Below are 15,451 nucleotides of genomic sequence, written 5' to 3' on the forward strand. Positions count from 1 at the left end.
GATTTATATTTGAACAAGGATGACAAAATTCATAAAAGCAAAGCTCTGAAACGGGGTGACAGACAAACAGCGTGAATATGTAAAGTATATATAAATAAGTCTTGTCAAAATTTTGCCTAAATTTGTTGCAAAAGTTCTTAAATATAAAATACTGTTTAAGGGTAAACGGACATTGTTAGGAATTGATTATAGAGATGCTTCGCTTATAATATTGTACTTATAATATAAGTTAAAAATCAACATAAACGTATTGACATTCTGGTAATGATTATAGGGTTGATACGCTTTCCAAATCATACAGAACTAATACAAGAAACAATAGAACAATTCTAACATGCCTAAGTTAACGAAAAAGCTAACGTTACGGACGCAGGGACGTACGGACTGACCCTAATTATAGAAAAGCTACGCTGTAATTTTAGATAGACAGCTTTTTTGGGGGGGAGGGGGGGGAAAGATTTACCTCATTGATGGTAATGCGCCCCTAGCATCTAGGGTATTCGAAGGGATATAGAAGGGCAGAAAAATAGCTTAAAACAAAACCCAGGCTTATTTATAAAAATGAAATAGCCTAAAACCATCCTATAAGAAGCTTCCCTCTAAAGAACCATATCGGTTAAGGGGTGAGTATGATTCTTCGCTACACACAAAAAAAGCTTAGTACTTTATATTATGGGATGTACTGAAAACATATATACAATGATTATTATGAAATAGTTTTAGTAACAAAGCTGCTCAATTTTTATAAATGTGCGTATGTCTTCCTTTCTGTATTTCTGAAACATTTAAATTAAATTTGATTTCTAAGCCACTATTTTTTTCTGTCTGTCCTTTAACTTTGTTTGAAATACTTAATTTATATTGTTCTTTCCTTTCAATGCCCTTGGTTTCTAAATCTAATAGTAGTTCCTGAATCCACATTCATTTACTGTAGGTATTACCTAAACTCTTCATCCAACTATTAAAATTTAAAAATAACAAGGATGACAACATCCATTAAAGCGAAGCTCTGAAACGGTGGGACAAACGAACATTAACACTTATAGATTGTCATAACTAAATAATCAGAACGTAAATGTATAAAAGTTTAACAGAATTGTAAGTAAATTTGTTGAAAAACTGAATAATTACAGGATAATTTTTAAGGACATTGTAATAGGGCTCGGCAAATATACCTCAGGCAAACCTTTTACAATTTTAAATATCAACTAAAAGGTCGAACCTGACCCTAGTATGACAATCCCTTTTATCAAAGATCTTTTAAAGCATCAAAATGGGTTAAAATTTATAGCTTAGTCACAGCTGATGCGCAGCTGCCGAGCCCTGTATACTATTTATTGAAAACTTAGAAGCATATGATATGTATATTAATCATATACGTACACCTTAAAAACTCTCCAAAAGTTTAATTTAGATCTAAGTCGATGTTAAAAAAAAATTCTTTTTAGCAGAATAATATAAGAAATTTCGAATTTTTAACTATATGAGTAGAGTAGTTCTAGGGACATTTTTCTTATTAAAATCACAATAATATGTATATAATATGTTATATTACATAAACTATAACCTGTATATGAAAGGTTTTAACTTTATTTTTAGATAGAATACGCTTTTGTTGGCATTTGTGACTCATAAAGTTAAAAAATCCCCAAATCAGCCAAAAAACCCACTGTGCCCCCCCCCCCCTTTACACGACAATGTTTGAAAACAAAATATTATGGCAGGTGTTCCACAAAACTTACCTTGAGTAGTGTATAGGTATTTCCCAGAGAGTAGCATGCTTGAGCCTCTACAGCTCGGTCTCCAAGTTCCTTAACAAATAATCAAGTTAATAAAAACAATGGATATATAGTCATACAAAATTAAGAGGGAGGGAGGTTGTGCTAAAATTCTGTAAAGGTGCGAGTTTTAAGGCTTAAAACAGTAGTTGATAATATTCACTATATATAAGGGAATACCTAAATTTTTTTGTCTATGAATACGCATATCTAGTGAATATTAACGTTCTACTACTGTTTTTAAGCCTTAAAACTCACACCTTTACGAAATTTTAGCACAACCTACCTCCCCCTTTCTGTCTTTAACTTTTCTACTAATTCAAACAGGGACAAAATGAACTTTAGTCTGCTGTAATTGTTTGCTGTAATCTATAATACTAAGTAGAACGATGTCTATCTGTCTGTTTGTACCGAAGGATCTCGCTAACCGTTGGACAGAGCAAAAACAATACACCCCTCCAAATATTTTTTTTTATCTAAAATACGAAAAATTAGGTTGATCAAACGTCTTGGGGCAAAGCCCCTAGAGGCTAAGGTCGAAGCCGCTAGTGGCTGTAAAAGTAAAGATGTTAATATTTTATAATTATATAAAAGTAACAGGATGCCTATGTGCGAGTATGTATCTATCTATAACAAAGGATCTCGCTAACCGCTAACCGATATCGTTCTTCTTTACAATGTACTTCTCATAGGTCCTGGTAAGATTTTTAACTATTTGGGGGGAGGGTACGACCTCCCATGGTTTTGCCAATACAAAAAATTTCATTCCCCCCTACAAAAAAAAATTCTTTTTACTTTTTCTTTTTATGGTAAAATTAAAAATGGGGGAGGTGGCTACTTCCATCCGCACCCTTCAACCTTATGTACCTTGAGGCGGAAGGTCTCTAGGGGCGTAGCCGCTAGTTTTATTTTGCATTTTGAGAGGGAAGCAAGGTGACGGAAGTTTGATAAGATTAAAGTTTTAAGATGCAAGATTTATAATCAGAATTTATGCGTTCTATTTTTATACCCAAAAATTTACATACTATGATTGTATGAAAAAAATAACATAAAATTGTTACCTATAGAAAAAAAATTTACATGATTTAAATAAAACTAATAAAAGAATTACGGAAATTTGTCAATTAAAGTCACTATAGTTTTTACGCAGTGATATATGGAAGGATTTGTTATAGAGTAGCAGCGCTACTACAAATAAACTGTCACATTGCTTTTAAGTCACATACACGTATCCTAGGACTAAAATATAGGCTTAACAAATTACAATTAATTTTGAACGTTCAGACGAAGATTGTCCAATTTTTAGGGTTGGTTGTATGTAATATTAACATTCAAGATATCAAATAATCCATTAGATAAAAAATCTGTTTTTTATTCAACAAGAAAATTTAATGTTTTTTGTTTTTACTTTATTTATTTTATGAGATTGCCAAGATTTAAGAAAAGTTATTTCATTCATCATATTATAAACCACTTTCCGCGGATATAGAATGTACAATTATTAGATTAAAACCAGTTTTTTTTAGCCCCGGGGTGCCGAAGGCACGGGCTAAAAAAATGGTTTTAATCTTATGATTGTACATTTCTATATTCGTAGAACGCTGTTTATAATACGATGCTAGACATAGTTTTTTCGTATTGATGAGAACCGGTTCCTGTCCACCGGATTCGAATGAATACGAGAAAAAACTTTATTATTTTTAATAGAATAATGTAAAGCAACAAGTAAGTCTGTATGTTGGTGTGGTGTGTAATGGAATTATAAAAATCAATGTTAGTCACGCAAGCAGCATTGATAATTACCTTTATTACAAATTATTCCGTAATTTGGTGTCCTATCATTGTGCAAATAAACGTTAATAGACAAATCTTTCGAAAAGTAGACTGAAAGGGATAGCTCCATTTAACGAATACGGAAATAAGATTCAAGATTTTTAGATAAAGCAAGTTTTTTTATAAACAAAAATTAACATTTAAACCAGAAAGCATTGATTTTTTTTCATAATTCAATAAAAGTCCTCAAAGTTGTAGAGCCAACGAATAAAAAAAAACGTTATTATAAAGTTTTGGGGACTAGTGTAATAAACAGCCCAGTATTCCCTTCATGCCTGGTTAAATAAGAAACTTATTATATTTTAATATTTGTTGTTTTAAAGAAATACTTCAATGTGCTTTATTATGCAGAAAAAAAACATTCTTTTATCACGAAAACAGATCTATAGTATACATAACTACCCCCCTCTATTTTCCAATGACCTTTTTCGTCTGCCTGCAAATTGTTTTCTGCTACTTGTCTGTGTTAATATTATTACTGACACCATTGGTTAATTTTCAATGACCCAATTGAGAGTCGGCAAAAGGTCATTGCGATGGGAAGAAACAGTTATCTAACCTCTTCCCCCTCTAGTGTTTTACTCTAATATTACTATTTTTGTTTATTTTATCTGACTTGACTAAAAAAAACTAACTAGGTACTAGGTAAAACAATTCATTTATGTTAAAAACCGTGATTTTATCAAAATTAATATCAATGTCTTGTTTTACAATTTTTTAAAATAAAACCCGATGACGATAAGGAAAAATACAAAATACATATACACAATAAAGTTGTTGTAATAACATTTAAAGATTAATTTATAATAAGATAAAAGAATTTTGTCATGCAATCTCATTCAAAAGTCAGAAGAAAAAAAAACAGGAATAACTTGATTTAGATAAATTTCATTTTAGAATCATTTTAAACACGCACTGCATTTTTTATATGCCTTCAATTCCCCAACTCTGTATAAATGTAAATAATAGTGGACGTGTTTCTCAAACAAACAAAAAACAAGAATTGATTGACCATTGCATTTTGTAGGTTAATGTTTCTTTTTTGTAACTTTTAAAGGAAGAACAAAAAAATACAATATGTAATTATAACATTAGCTTCGCTACGAGTAACCAAGTACCTACCTGTGCAAGGAGTAATGTTTGTTTATAATGTTCAGCTGCTGTTTCAAATTCTCCCAGAAATATATTTGCATTTCCCAGGTTGGAGTGTGCGCGCCTCTCCGCGCTTCGGTCCCCAAATTCGCGCGCTATCTTTAGTCGTTCCTGAAATATCAATGTTGTATTATGATGAGTAGTTTTTTTTATATATCCAGCCAAGTATCCTGAACATCTGGAAACTACCTGGTAAGTTTTAAAAATCATTTATTGTTTCCCAAAAACAGGTGTTATGTAGCTAATTACAAAACTATAGCCATCTTTTATTTTTCACCGATAGACGCAGTTATTTATAGGTAATGGTTAGAAATCAATTTTTACCATTAAAATAAATTGAAAATTTCAAGTTTCATGTTTTCGATATTAATTTCATCTGGTGTGTTTCTTGACTAACGAGATCGATATAATAAGAAGGAGTGGACATTGGACTGTTCATTACCCTAGTTTTTTGATACTTTTTTCTTATTTGTTAGCTTCACAACTTTGGAAACTTTTTTTTTTTTTGATTGGTTGGTTTATAAAGTTGTGTGTCCAATAGGGTGGGTCGATTTTGGAATTTCACATTAGTAGACATTGGCAAGGGTTACTGGGCCAATATAAAACCCTGTGAAACTTGAAAGAGGTTTTTTAATCCAAAAACAACGGGCGCGCGGGGGGTATGAAATGTGCCCGCCCACTTATAAAACCAAAAATTGAAATTCCTTCAAACACAGGCATGTTGCATATCAAAATGACCGCATTGAAATGCTGATTACAGATCTGAAAATCATTTTGAAAAATATTGATTCAGTCTGAAATTATTTTCAAATAACCTACCAAAATGAACATTTTTGACTAAATCAGCTGTTTTAGGTACTTAATGAGATCTTATTCGAACTAGGAGCAATATTTTTCAAAATGGTTTTCAGATTCGTAATCAGCATTTCAATGCTGTCATTTTAATATGCAACATGCCTGTGTTTGAATGAATTTAAATTTTTGGTTTTATAAGCGGGTGGGCATATTTATCCCCCCCGCGCGCCGGCAGCCATAAGAGCCAAGTCACTTTTGAAACTTGAATAAGACTTATCATACATATATGTGACTTCCGCAACTTATGATAACAGTAAAATCTAAAAAAAGGGTGAAATGGGCCCACCCTAGTGTCCAAAGGTTTCAACCACTAATTGTAATCTACAAAAGGGGTAATTTTTATATCACTGGCATATTTTCCATTTATTTCAAATTTAATGAAGATTTATTCTTTAAATTTAGAATTCAATAAATAGAAGCAAAGTTTATAAGTAAATCTTTGCAAAAATTTTAAAAAAACTTACTTGGCTTTAACTTTGTAAAAATATGAAAGAATGTACAATTAATCTTAATGAAATTCATAAAATAAGTTTTTAAAACTTTTCTTTTTCTTTCCTGTGATCTTTTAAAATCATGAAATGCAGAATTTTTAATGTAACTGTTAACAAAAGTTAAAATGTAAAGAAAGAGGAACAAATGTGGGAAAGTAAAAAAAAGAAATGAGAAAAAGAGAGGAAAAGGGGGGGGGGGGGGTTGAGATGTGAGAGATACAATCTGTAGTAAATTGAATCTTAAAATAAAGGAAATTGTATTTATATTGTCTTGAGAATCAGGGATCTTAAGGGATAAAACAATGGGCGATAAATTGATATACGTTCCCATTGATGATACACAAATTACTCCTTTTATAGATTATATTTAACGGTTAAAAAGTTTGGACACTTCTAGTTTAGAACTAACAAACCAAAATTCAATCAAAGTACCAAAAATTTGAGAATAGTTATTTCTCGCATCGTATTATAAACGGCTTTCCGCGGATATAGAATGTAAAATTATAAGATTAAAACTAGTTTTTTTAGCCCCGAGTTGCCGAAGGCAACGGCCAAAAAAAACTAGTTTTAATCTTATGATTGTACATTTCTATATTCGTAGAAAACTGGATATAATACGATGCTAGACATAGTTTTTTCGTATGGATGAGAACCGGTTCCTATCCACCGGATTCGAATGAATACGAGAAAACAAATTATAAGAAAGCGTAGTTACAAAACTTTGGGTACCAGTGTAATTTACAGCCCAATGTCCTCTCCCTCCCTCCGTGCTTGAGAATGGAGAGTGGAATTCAATTTTGTATAGAAAGAGCAACTTGTCAAGAGCAAGGTCACCTCACAATAATTTAATATCCTTAAATAAACTATAAGCTTTGTTGTTATTTAATTTAGCAGAAAAATTAAAGAAGAATTTATGAAATTTCTAATTAGAAGATATTTTTGTTGCGCAGTTTTCTTATAAAATTGGAAAATTTTATGTACAAAACATTTCTATTTTTTTGATTGATTGGATGTAATTAAAAAGGGGGAGGTCATTTTCTAGTAAATTCCGTAAAGGTGTGTGTGTTATAAGGCCTAAAAATAGTAGTAGAACGGTAAGGTGCTCTATATATTTGTATTCCCTATTGAATAGAACAATAGGGAGCACCTTATCGTTCTACTACTATTTTTAGGCCTTATAACACACACACCTTTACACACTTTTACGGAATTTACTAGAAAATGACCTCCCCCTTTGTACTGTGTATTTTTACTTTAAAAATACAAATACAAAGGTTTCTAAGTCTAATTCTTTATAAAAAAGTACTTTTTACATGTTAGTTTATGTATTTTAGACTTTACTAAAGTGTTTGCTTGTATAAAGATGACAAAATTGTATTACTTTTGTTTCGCTTTTGAAATAATATGACAACGTTTTTTAATAGGATAATTTTATCAATTAAACGTTTCGATTTTTAAAAACGTTTTGTCAACAAATTTCTAAAGCATTGCCAAATATCAATATGTACCTGATGATAGTGAATTGCCTTAGCAAAATCTCCCAGAAGGTAATGAACATTGCCAAGGTTGCCACATGCTCTTCCTTGTGCAGCACGATCCTGTACAATCATGGACGTCAAGTCAACAATAAGTAAAATGCTTTAGATGTATGAAGGTTTCTATTATTACCCTTATTCATATAAATGAGGGTTAATATTATGGACCTAGGGTTAAAAATATTTTAAGGTTAATGAGGAATCTATAATTCAAAGTAGAAGAATGTCTGCCAGATCTACATTTTTGTTGCTCATGATCTCACAAATTGCTGCTTTTTTTGAATATATTATCTTCTGACACCCATATTTCATACATAACTTTTTTAATCCAACAAAAAAAAGGTTAGCTACCCAAAAAATGCTTTCATTACATAAATGGCAAAAATCTAAATCTGACGTAAATAAATTCTATTTTTAATTAAGTGTTTTAATTACAGCTAAAACATGATAAATATTTTATCATTCTATTGACTGTTCGTCCATTCCTGAATTTCCACCATTAGCACCATATTCTCCTCGTAGTATTCAACAGCCTTCTCAAACATGGCTTTCACCTCCTCTGGAAAGTCACCTGGATCCTGGTGGCCCAGGCGGCCCATGTGTTTACCTAAAATTAAAAACATTAGTAAATTCTAAAGAAAACTGGAAGAAAATTCAAAGCAAGTAATTTTAAGAAATTATTGTTGCGGGTATAGTTATTTATCGCATTGCGTTATAACAAGCTTTTCAAGGATATTAAAATAAAAAGTATACAATTAATTCCAGTTTTGTTAGCTCCGAGTTCTCTTAAAACGATACGATAACTTATTTTTAAGTAGGTACGGCTAAGAACCAGTTCTAATCCTGCGGATGTTTATCGGATTAGATGCTATACAGGAAAAGTTATCTCTCCCATCTTATTATAAACAGATTTAAGCGGATACAAAATGTACAATTATTGAATTAAAACCATTATTTTAGCCCCGAGATGCCGAAGTCATGGGCTTAAAAAACTGGTTTATGGTTGTACATTTTCACATTCGTAGAAAACTGGATATAATACGATGCTAAACATAATTTTTTTGAAAACCGGTTATAATCCACCGAATATTAATTGGTTTCGAATGAAAACGATAAAATGTATTATTTTTTCACATACAGCTTTATTCTATAACAAATTATCAATTAAAATAAATTACACATTTTTTGAAACTTTGAAACCCTAAAAACGTTTTTGTTTGTTAATTTAATCAAGTTTTAACTAACAATTTGTTAAAAATAAAATATTTAGATATGTTGTACAGTACGTTTTTTCAGGAGAATTTTATTTAAAATTTTTACTGAAATTTTTGTGAAACATGTAACTAAGCAAATCTAAATGTATTGACGTAAGTTGAAAAATATCCAATATCCACTTTTATAAATCATTCCTTTACTGTGTATAAAAAAAGCTTCGAAATTTGTAGGTTGAGATAAGTTTTTATAATAAAAAGGATTCATTATTTTCATGTTACAAAAGTAGAAAAAATGATAAAAAGTTTTGTCAGTTCTTTATCTTATTTTAAGGGAAAACGGGATTATCAATAATTATCAATCATTTTACCAACTAATAAATGGAAATTTACCTCAAAGTCCCTTGTCGACCACCTAACCCCTCCATAATTTTTTAACAAATTAAAAAAAGGGGGAGAGGGAGGCTGGAGGGTAGTTTTTTTTATTACATTAGATCAGGTTATATTGGGTGCTGAGGTGGCCCCGCAGGAATTAGGCATAGGATATCCCCCCCCCCCCCTCTATATTCAATTTATTTTTCAAAATAAGGGAAGAGGGGGCGCTCAATGCTTGATAGGCACTTAAGAAAAACACATAAAAAGTTCTTTTTTTAAAATGCGCAAACCTGCCATTCTCAGGACATAAAGAGAAAATCAATTTCTCCTCTATAAACCTTTACCCTGTATTCCTGACCAAATTCCCTTCCCTCCGATCTTTTCATTAGAAACAAAGTTAAGAAAACTTTTCTCAAGAAAATATCTCCTTGATACAATAATTCTTAGACTTTATCATAGCTGTCAAAAAAAATTATTATCTTACACCATTTTGTTAAGGGGGGATAAAATAGATATTAGTGATACTTTGTTCTTAGTTGCCTATTAAAGAAAAGCTTTTTTCATTAACTAGTACAACGACATCCTAAAGCAACCCAGCAATAAAATGCAGTGCTAGAATAAAAATGAAAATAAAACAGTTGGATAATCATAGTTAAGGTAAACTTAATTCACAATTTTTGCACACATTGTCAATAAATAACAACATTTAGCATCTTGGCACTAAATCAGCCAAAAAATACGTGGGTCGGACAGACCTTACATATAGAGCAAATGTGTTTCTGGAAAAAAATAGTATTGTGAGCGAGTTAAGTAGCACGTAGAAAATTTTATTATTTGTGTTGCAAAAAAAAAGGATTAAGTGGAGAATAGATGTTAAAGCTGAAGCTTTAGATAGGACAAAAGACTTTAGAATATCTTGGAACATATTCTTCAATTTTCAACAAATACTTTTAAATATAATCGAAATTATTGCGGAAATGTTAGTGTTTAATGAATATGGGCTAAGAGAAATTAAACAGAATAAAAGTCCTACCATTAGCATAAAGAATATACATTATCAAATATTTCTTTGTTAACCTCTCTATATGTTTAATGAATAGGCCCCAAAAGTCATTGAATGTCATCTCCTCGGTAAAATAGGCAAACATTAAAAAAAAATTTCATTATATTTCTAGATATTTAATGAAAACGGCCCAAAAGTCATTGATATGTACAATTATTCATGACCTATTATTCTTTGCTTGGTATTTCTAGATGTTTAATCAATAAGCCCCAAAGGGCATTGAATAGAATAAATTTCCTCCTACATTACGCATGAGTAGACTACTTTTATGTTTGTATTTCTAGATCTAAGATTTTAATTAATTGACCCCAAAAGGCATTGATTAAATAGATGACCTAAATTTCGCATAAGTAGACTACTTTTATGTTTGTATTTCTAGATCTAAGATGTTTAATGAATTGACCCCAAAAGGCCTTGATTAGAATAGATGACCTACATTTTGCATAAGTAGACTACTTTTATGTTAGTATTTCTAGATGTTTAATGAATAGGCCCCAAAAGACATTGAATAGAATAGATGACCAACATTACGCATGAGTAGACTACTTTTATGTTTGTATTTCTAGATGTTTAACAAATAAGTCCCAAAAGGCATTGAATAGAATAGATGACCTACATTTCGCATAAGTAGACTACTTTTTTCGTTTGTATTTATAGGTGTTTAACAAATACGGCCGAAAAGTCATTGAATAGAATAGATGACCTACAGGGTGCGCCACATAAAACCGGACTTTTTCTAAATTGTAAACAAATTGACATAAAATCGTCAATTTTAAAGATTTTATTAAATTTTAAAAACTGGGAAGCAAACTAGGTATATGACTATTAGATCATTGAATAAAATCGCCGCCAGCATCAATCACCGCCTCTACCCGCCTCCTCAACCGCCGGCAGTCCCAGGTCAAAATGTACCTGTTCAAGTTGGCGAAGTTCTCCTTGATAGTGGCAATGAGGGAGGTCTTTGTGGTATGAGCACGTCTATTGGTGCATGCTTCAAAGTAGCTCCAGGCCCAAAAGACCATTGAATTAAGATCGGGCTGCTGGGAGGCTACATTACCTTAGGATTGTGAGTAACCGCAGGATCCAAATTCACCTAACTTTCAAGCTACCCTTTGACACGAAGGCCTTTATTTAGACCACAGTTGAGCTAGAACGAGGTTCTATACCTTTTTGGAAATGGCATGAAGATTTAGCTAGGGTTGTCAGCGCAATCCATAGTCTAAAATGAGTTTTTAAGTTCCATATGGGTCTTTAACGTCGAGAACCGATAAATTTTCACGATTTTTTGACGTTTTTGACATCTCTAAATCTGCCACGTTTCACTTTGCCGGAGTACTACAGCCAAGCCATTTTAGATAGAGAGCTCTAGTCTTTTCAAGTGTCTTACTTATGTATCTAACAGTATCCCCAGCAAGTTGCATAACTCTACCTCATCTACAGATGGGCTGAGGTCCGATTTAGTGGGCCCTAGTCGAGAATCCAGATTATATCACCAGCGCATTTCGAATCTGCCTTTTTGAACATAAGCGCGGCCAGCTCGGAGTACGAGCCCATCTTCGTCCAAAGATTTTTTTGTGCTAAAAGGTCATTACCTAAGCTTTAGATAGTGGGGTCAAACGTCCTGATTGGTCAAGTAGTTTTGACGCTATGACTGTTTTAAAAAAGTCCGGTTTTATGTGGCGCACCCTGTACATTATACATGAGTAGACTACTTTGTATTTCTAGATATTTAATGAAAAGGCCCCAAAAGTCATTGAATAGAATAAATGTCCTACCTTTGGCATAATAAGCAAACATTAGCAATAATTCTTTGCTTGGTATTTCTTTATGTTTAATGAATTCGGCCCAAGAGTAATTGCATAGACAAAGGTGCTACCCTTGTCGAAATAGTAATATAAGTATTAGCAAAAATTCTTTTTCTTGGTATTTCTAGATGTTTAATGAATTGGCCCCAAAAGTCATTGAATAGAATAGATGACCTACATTACGCATGAGTAGACTACTTTTATGTTAGTATTTCTAGATGTTTAAGAAATACGGCCCAAAAGAATAAATGTCCTACCTTTGGCATGATACACATTGCCAAGATTGTAAAGTGCTCTTCCCTCTCCAACTCTGTCTTTGTGCTCTCTGTAACAATAAACAATACATCTGACAGGGCTATATGTATTAAGGCGGGTTGATTTTCAACTTTTTTGGAATTTCACATTTTCCCACATTGGCAAGGGTTACTGGGCCTATATAAAACCCTGTGAAACTTGAAACAGGTTTTTTAATCCAAAAACAACAAAAAAAAATCTGTTTCAAGTTTCACAGGGTTTTATATAGGCCCAGTAACCCTTGCCAATGTGGGAAAATGTGAAATTCCAAAAAATGTTGAAAATCAACCCGCCTTAATATGTATATTATGTATCCTATTTGTATTCATTATTACTTCTTATTTTTAACTAAAAAATCCTCAAAAAATATGAGAAAATCTGCAAATCAAAGCATAGATAAGAGACCAATGAGAGATAAATCAATCCTTTAGTAGATTAAAATTATTAGAGGAAAAGCTTGGAAAATGTTTACAGTTCAATCTTAATTCAAACATTCCCAAAACTTATGACAGAACTAGTTTGTAAAGATTGGGGGGAAGAATCATTTTTAGTCCAATGTCCCCTTTTCTCTAGGGCTACTAACCATTACAATCATTTTTTGCAGTCCCCAAAAAAGTTTTAAACCTGATATAAAATAAAATAATTCTATTACCTACAAATTTCTAGATGTCTTCTGCAACAAATAACAGCTTCTTCAAATTTTCCTAAATAAAGGTATATAAAGTATTTCTAACCCAATCAACATTTTTGATCGCAAAAATAATTCTGTAAAAAATAATCAAGTTTTTGTCACAGATGCACAAGTGCACATACATAAATTTTATTTCTACTTTCAAATTCAATTTAAAATTAGACAAATAAATGATCAAACGTTCTCTGAACAACTATGCAAAAATTCAAATTTTTCAAAATTTATCATTTCTCGTTGAATTCTACATTAGTTTCAAATTATCTGAAATGAAATATGAAGAAAGATTAAAAGGTTTTGAACGCTCCGGGCATATAACAAAAAGTAATAGAATAGAGAGGGTGCAGGGGTTTAAAAACTGTATGCTCTCGGGGGGGGAGGAGGGGGGGTTCTTTCAATTGAGTTTTAGAATATCAGCCAATAGCGTCGGAAATATTAGCACAGGCAAGTCGCTACAAAAGAGCAGAAAACAATTTGCTAGCAGACTAAAAAGGTCAGAAACCAGGTAGATCTCTGTTTTTTTAATATATACTTATACATTCTTATTCATCTAACATAAGAGACATTTACTCGTTTAGGGAGATGAATTTTAAAAACTGATATGAAAATCTAAATTCCACATGTTAAAATTCCACTTCAAAGGGTATTTTAATTTAATAATATTTGAGTATTTTATCCACCCTTAATTAATTTCCGACAGTTGATGTCTAGATTATAGAATTTTTTCATCAAAATTTATTTAATATCTTTTAATAAAAGTTCCTGCACTTTACTAATGAGGTTAATTGGTAATAATTTCATCAGAATGTAATTATCTTCTTTTTACAGAACAGCAGATGCACATCATATTTTAATGAAATAAAAACGTTTTGTCACTTTCTGCAATTATTTTTTTTCAGATATAAAATTAATATCTAACGATAACTATGTTTAGAAACCTTACCTATAACTTTAAGCGTGTTGCCCAGGTTACCGCTGGCCTTTGCCTCGCCGAGCCTGTCCCCCATGGTCCTGGCCAGGGTGAGGTCGTGCTTGTGATACTGCATAGCCCGCACATAGTCACCAAGGTAGAAGTACGCGTTTCCAAGTTGACTGTAGATTGCACTCAGTGTTCTAGAAATAATTATTTTTTTAAAACGAAGCTTTGCTATAATTAGGGTCGGTCCGTCCGTACGTCCGTCCGTCACGGATAGATTTTTTAGTTAATTTAGGCATGTTAGAATTGTCCAATCGATTTTAAATTTTGAATGGTGATTCCTGTAATAGTTAGGTACGATTTAGAAAGCGTAGCAACTCTATAATCATTACCAAAATGTCCGTACGTCCATCTTAAACATGTTGATTTTTTTACTTTTCCGTCACGGATAGCTTTTTTCGTTAATTTAGGCATGTTAGAATTGTCCTATCGATTTCAAATTTTGCATGGTGATTCCTGTAATAGTTAGGTACGAGTTAGAAAGCGAGGCAACTCTATAATCATTACCAGAATGTCCGTACGTCTATTTTAAACATGTTGATTTTTTTAACATTTTTAACAACCTAATGTGACCTAATTATCCGATTGGTCTGATTTTTGGTATACTGATTCCTGGGACAACAAAGTACAATATTGTAAGCGAAGCAACTCTATAATCAAGTCCTAAAAATGTAAGTATGACCATAATCATTATCCTGTATCAAGCAGTTTTTCAACAAATTTACTTACAATTTTGCTTTGACTCTTTATACATTCGCATTCTGATTATTCAGTTCTGACATTATACAAGTGTCAATATCCGTTTATCCTATTGTTTCAGAGCTTCGCTTTTATGGGTGTTGTCATCCTTGTTTACTAAAATTTAAGATAATTCAGGGATTTTAAAAAACGATAAATTGATATACATCCCCAATGATGATAAAAACAAGAATATCCCTTTTGTACAATAAAACTATTGGTTCAGAAGTTTGAACACTACTAGTTTGAACCAACTAATAAAATTTCAATAAAAGTACCCAAAGTTTGTAAGCCAACAAATGAAGAAATAATGCGGTTATAAAAGTCAAAGTACCAATATAATTTACAGTCCAATGTACCTTAAAGTTACGGGATAAAATCCTCGTATCTAAAAATAACTTTTTCCTATGAAAGAATGGCACTACAATGTTGATGGTATTATGTTATGTTTATGTACTTAATTATGCCTTGTCAGCATTAATATGGCTATTTATAGAGAAAAGATTACACTTATACACACTTCTATTGTTTACGGATTTTCCTTTATTATAAAGTACTATTGGCTGCGCCCCTAGCATATAGGAGCTTTATATCTAAAGGGGAAGGGAGGGACAGAAAAAATCCTAAACCATACCAAAACTTGAATCTTCAATAAAA

The 15,451-nt window shown here is 31.9% G+C and overlaps 2 protein-coding genes across 3 annotated transcripts in view; one reads left to right on the plus strand and one right to left on the minus strand.

Annotated features, from left to right (window-relative positions):
* The window catches only part of LOC145313368 (pre-mRNA-splicing factor 38B-like), a 100,028-nt gene that overhangs the window by 39,486 nt on the left and 45,091 nt on the right, over positions 1–15,451 (plus strand). The gene's annotated exons all lie outside the window — the stretch shown is intronic.
* Positions 1–15,451, minus strand: part of pins (G-protein-signaling modulator pins) — a 49,956-nt gene that overhangs the window by 16,778 nt on the left and 17,727 nt on the right. The window contains exons 3-9 of the mRNA XM_080152717.1: positions 14,024–14,193; positions 13,045–13,096; positions 12,356–12,423; positions 8,128–8,251; positions 7,618–7,705; positions 4,734–4,874; positions 1,743–1,811 (exon numbers count right to left, since the gene is read on the minus strand). Of these exons, the coding sequence (XP_080008843.1) occupies positions 1,743–1,811; positions 4,734–4,874; positions 7,618–7,705; positions 8,128–8,251; positions 12,356–12,423; positions 13,045–13,096; positions 14,024–14,193 (712 nt within the window). The remainder of the gene's footprint in view (positions 1–1,742; positions 1,812–4,733; positions 4,875–7,617; positions 7,706–8,127; positions 8,252–12,355; positions 12,424–13,044; positions 13,097–14,023; positions 14,194–15,451) is intronic.

Source organism: Acartia tonsa, chromosome 3 (genome assembly GCF_053477335.1).
Source record: "Acartia tonsa isolate MP-2025a chromosome 3, ASM5347733v1, whole genome shotgun sequence".
Classification (NCBI taxonomy): domain Eukaryota; kingdom Metazoa; phylum Arthropoda; class Copepoda; order Calanoida; family Acartiidae; genus Acartia; species Acartia tonsa.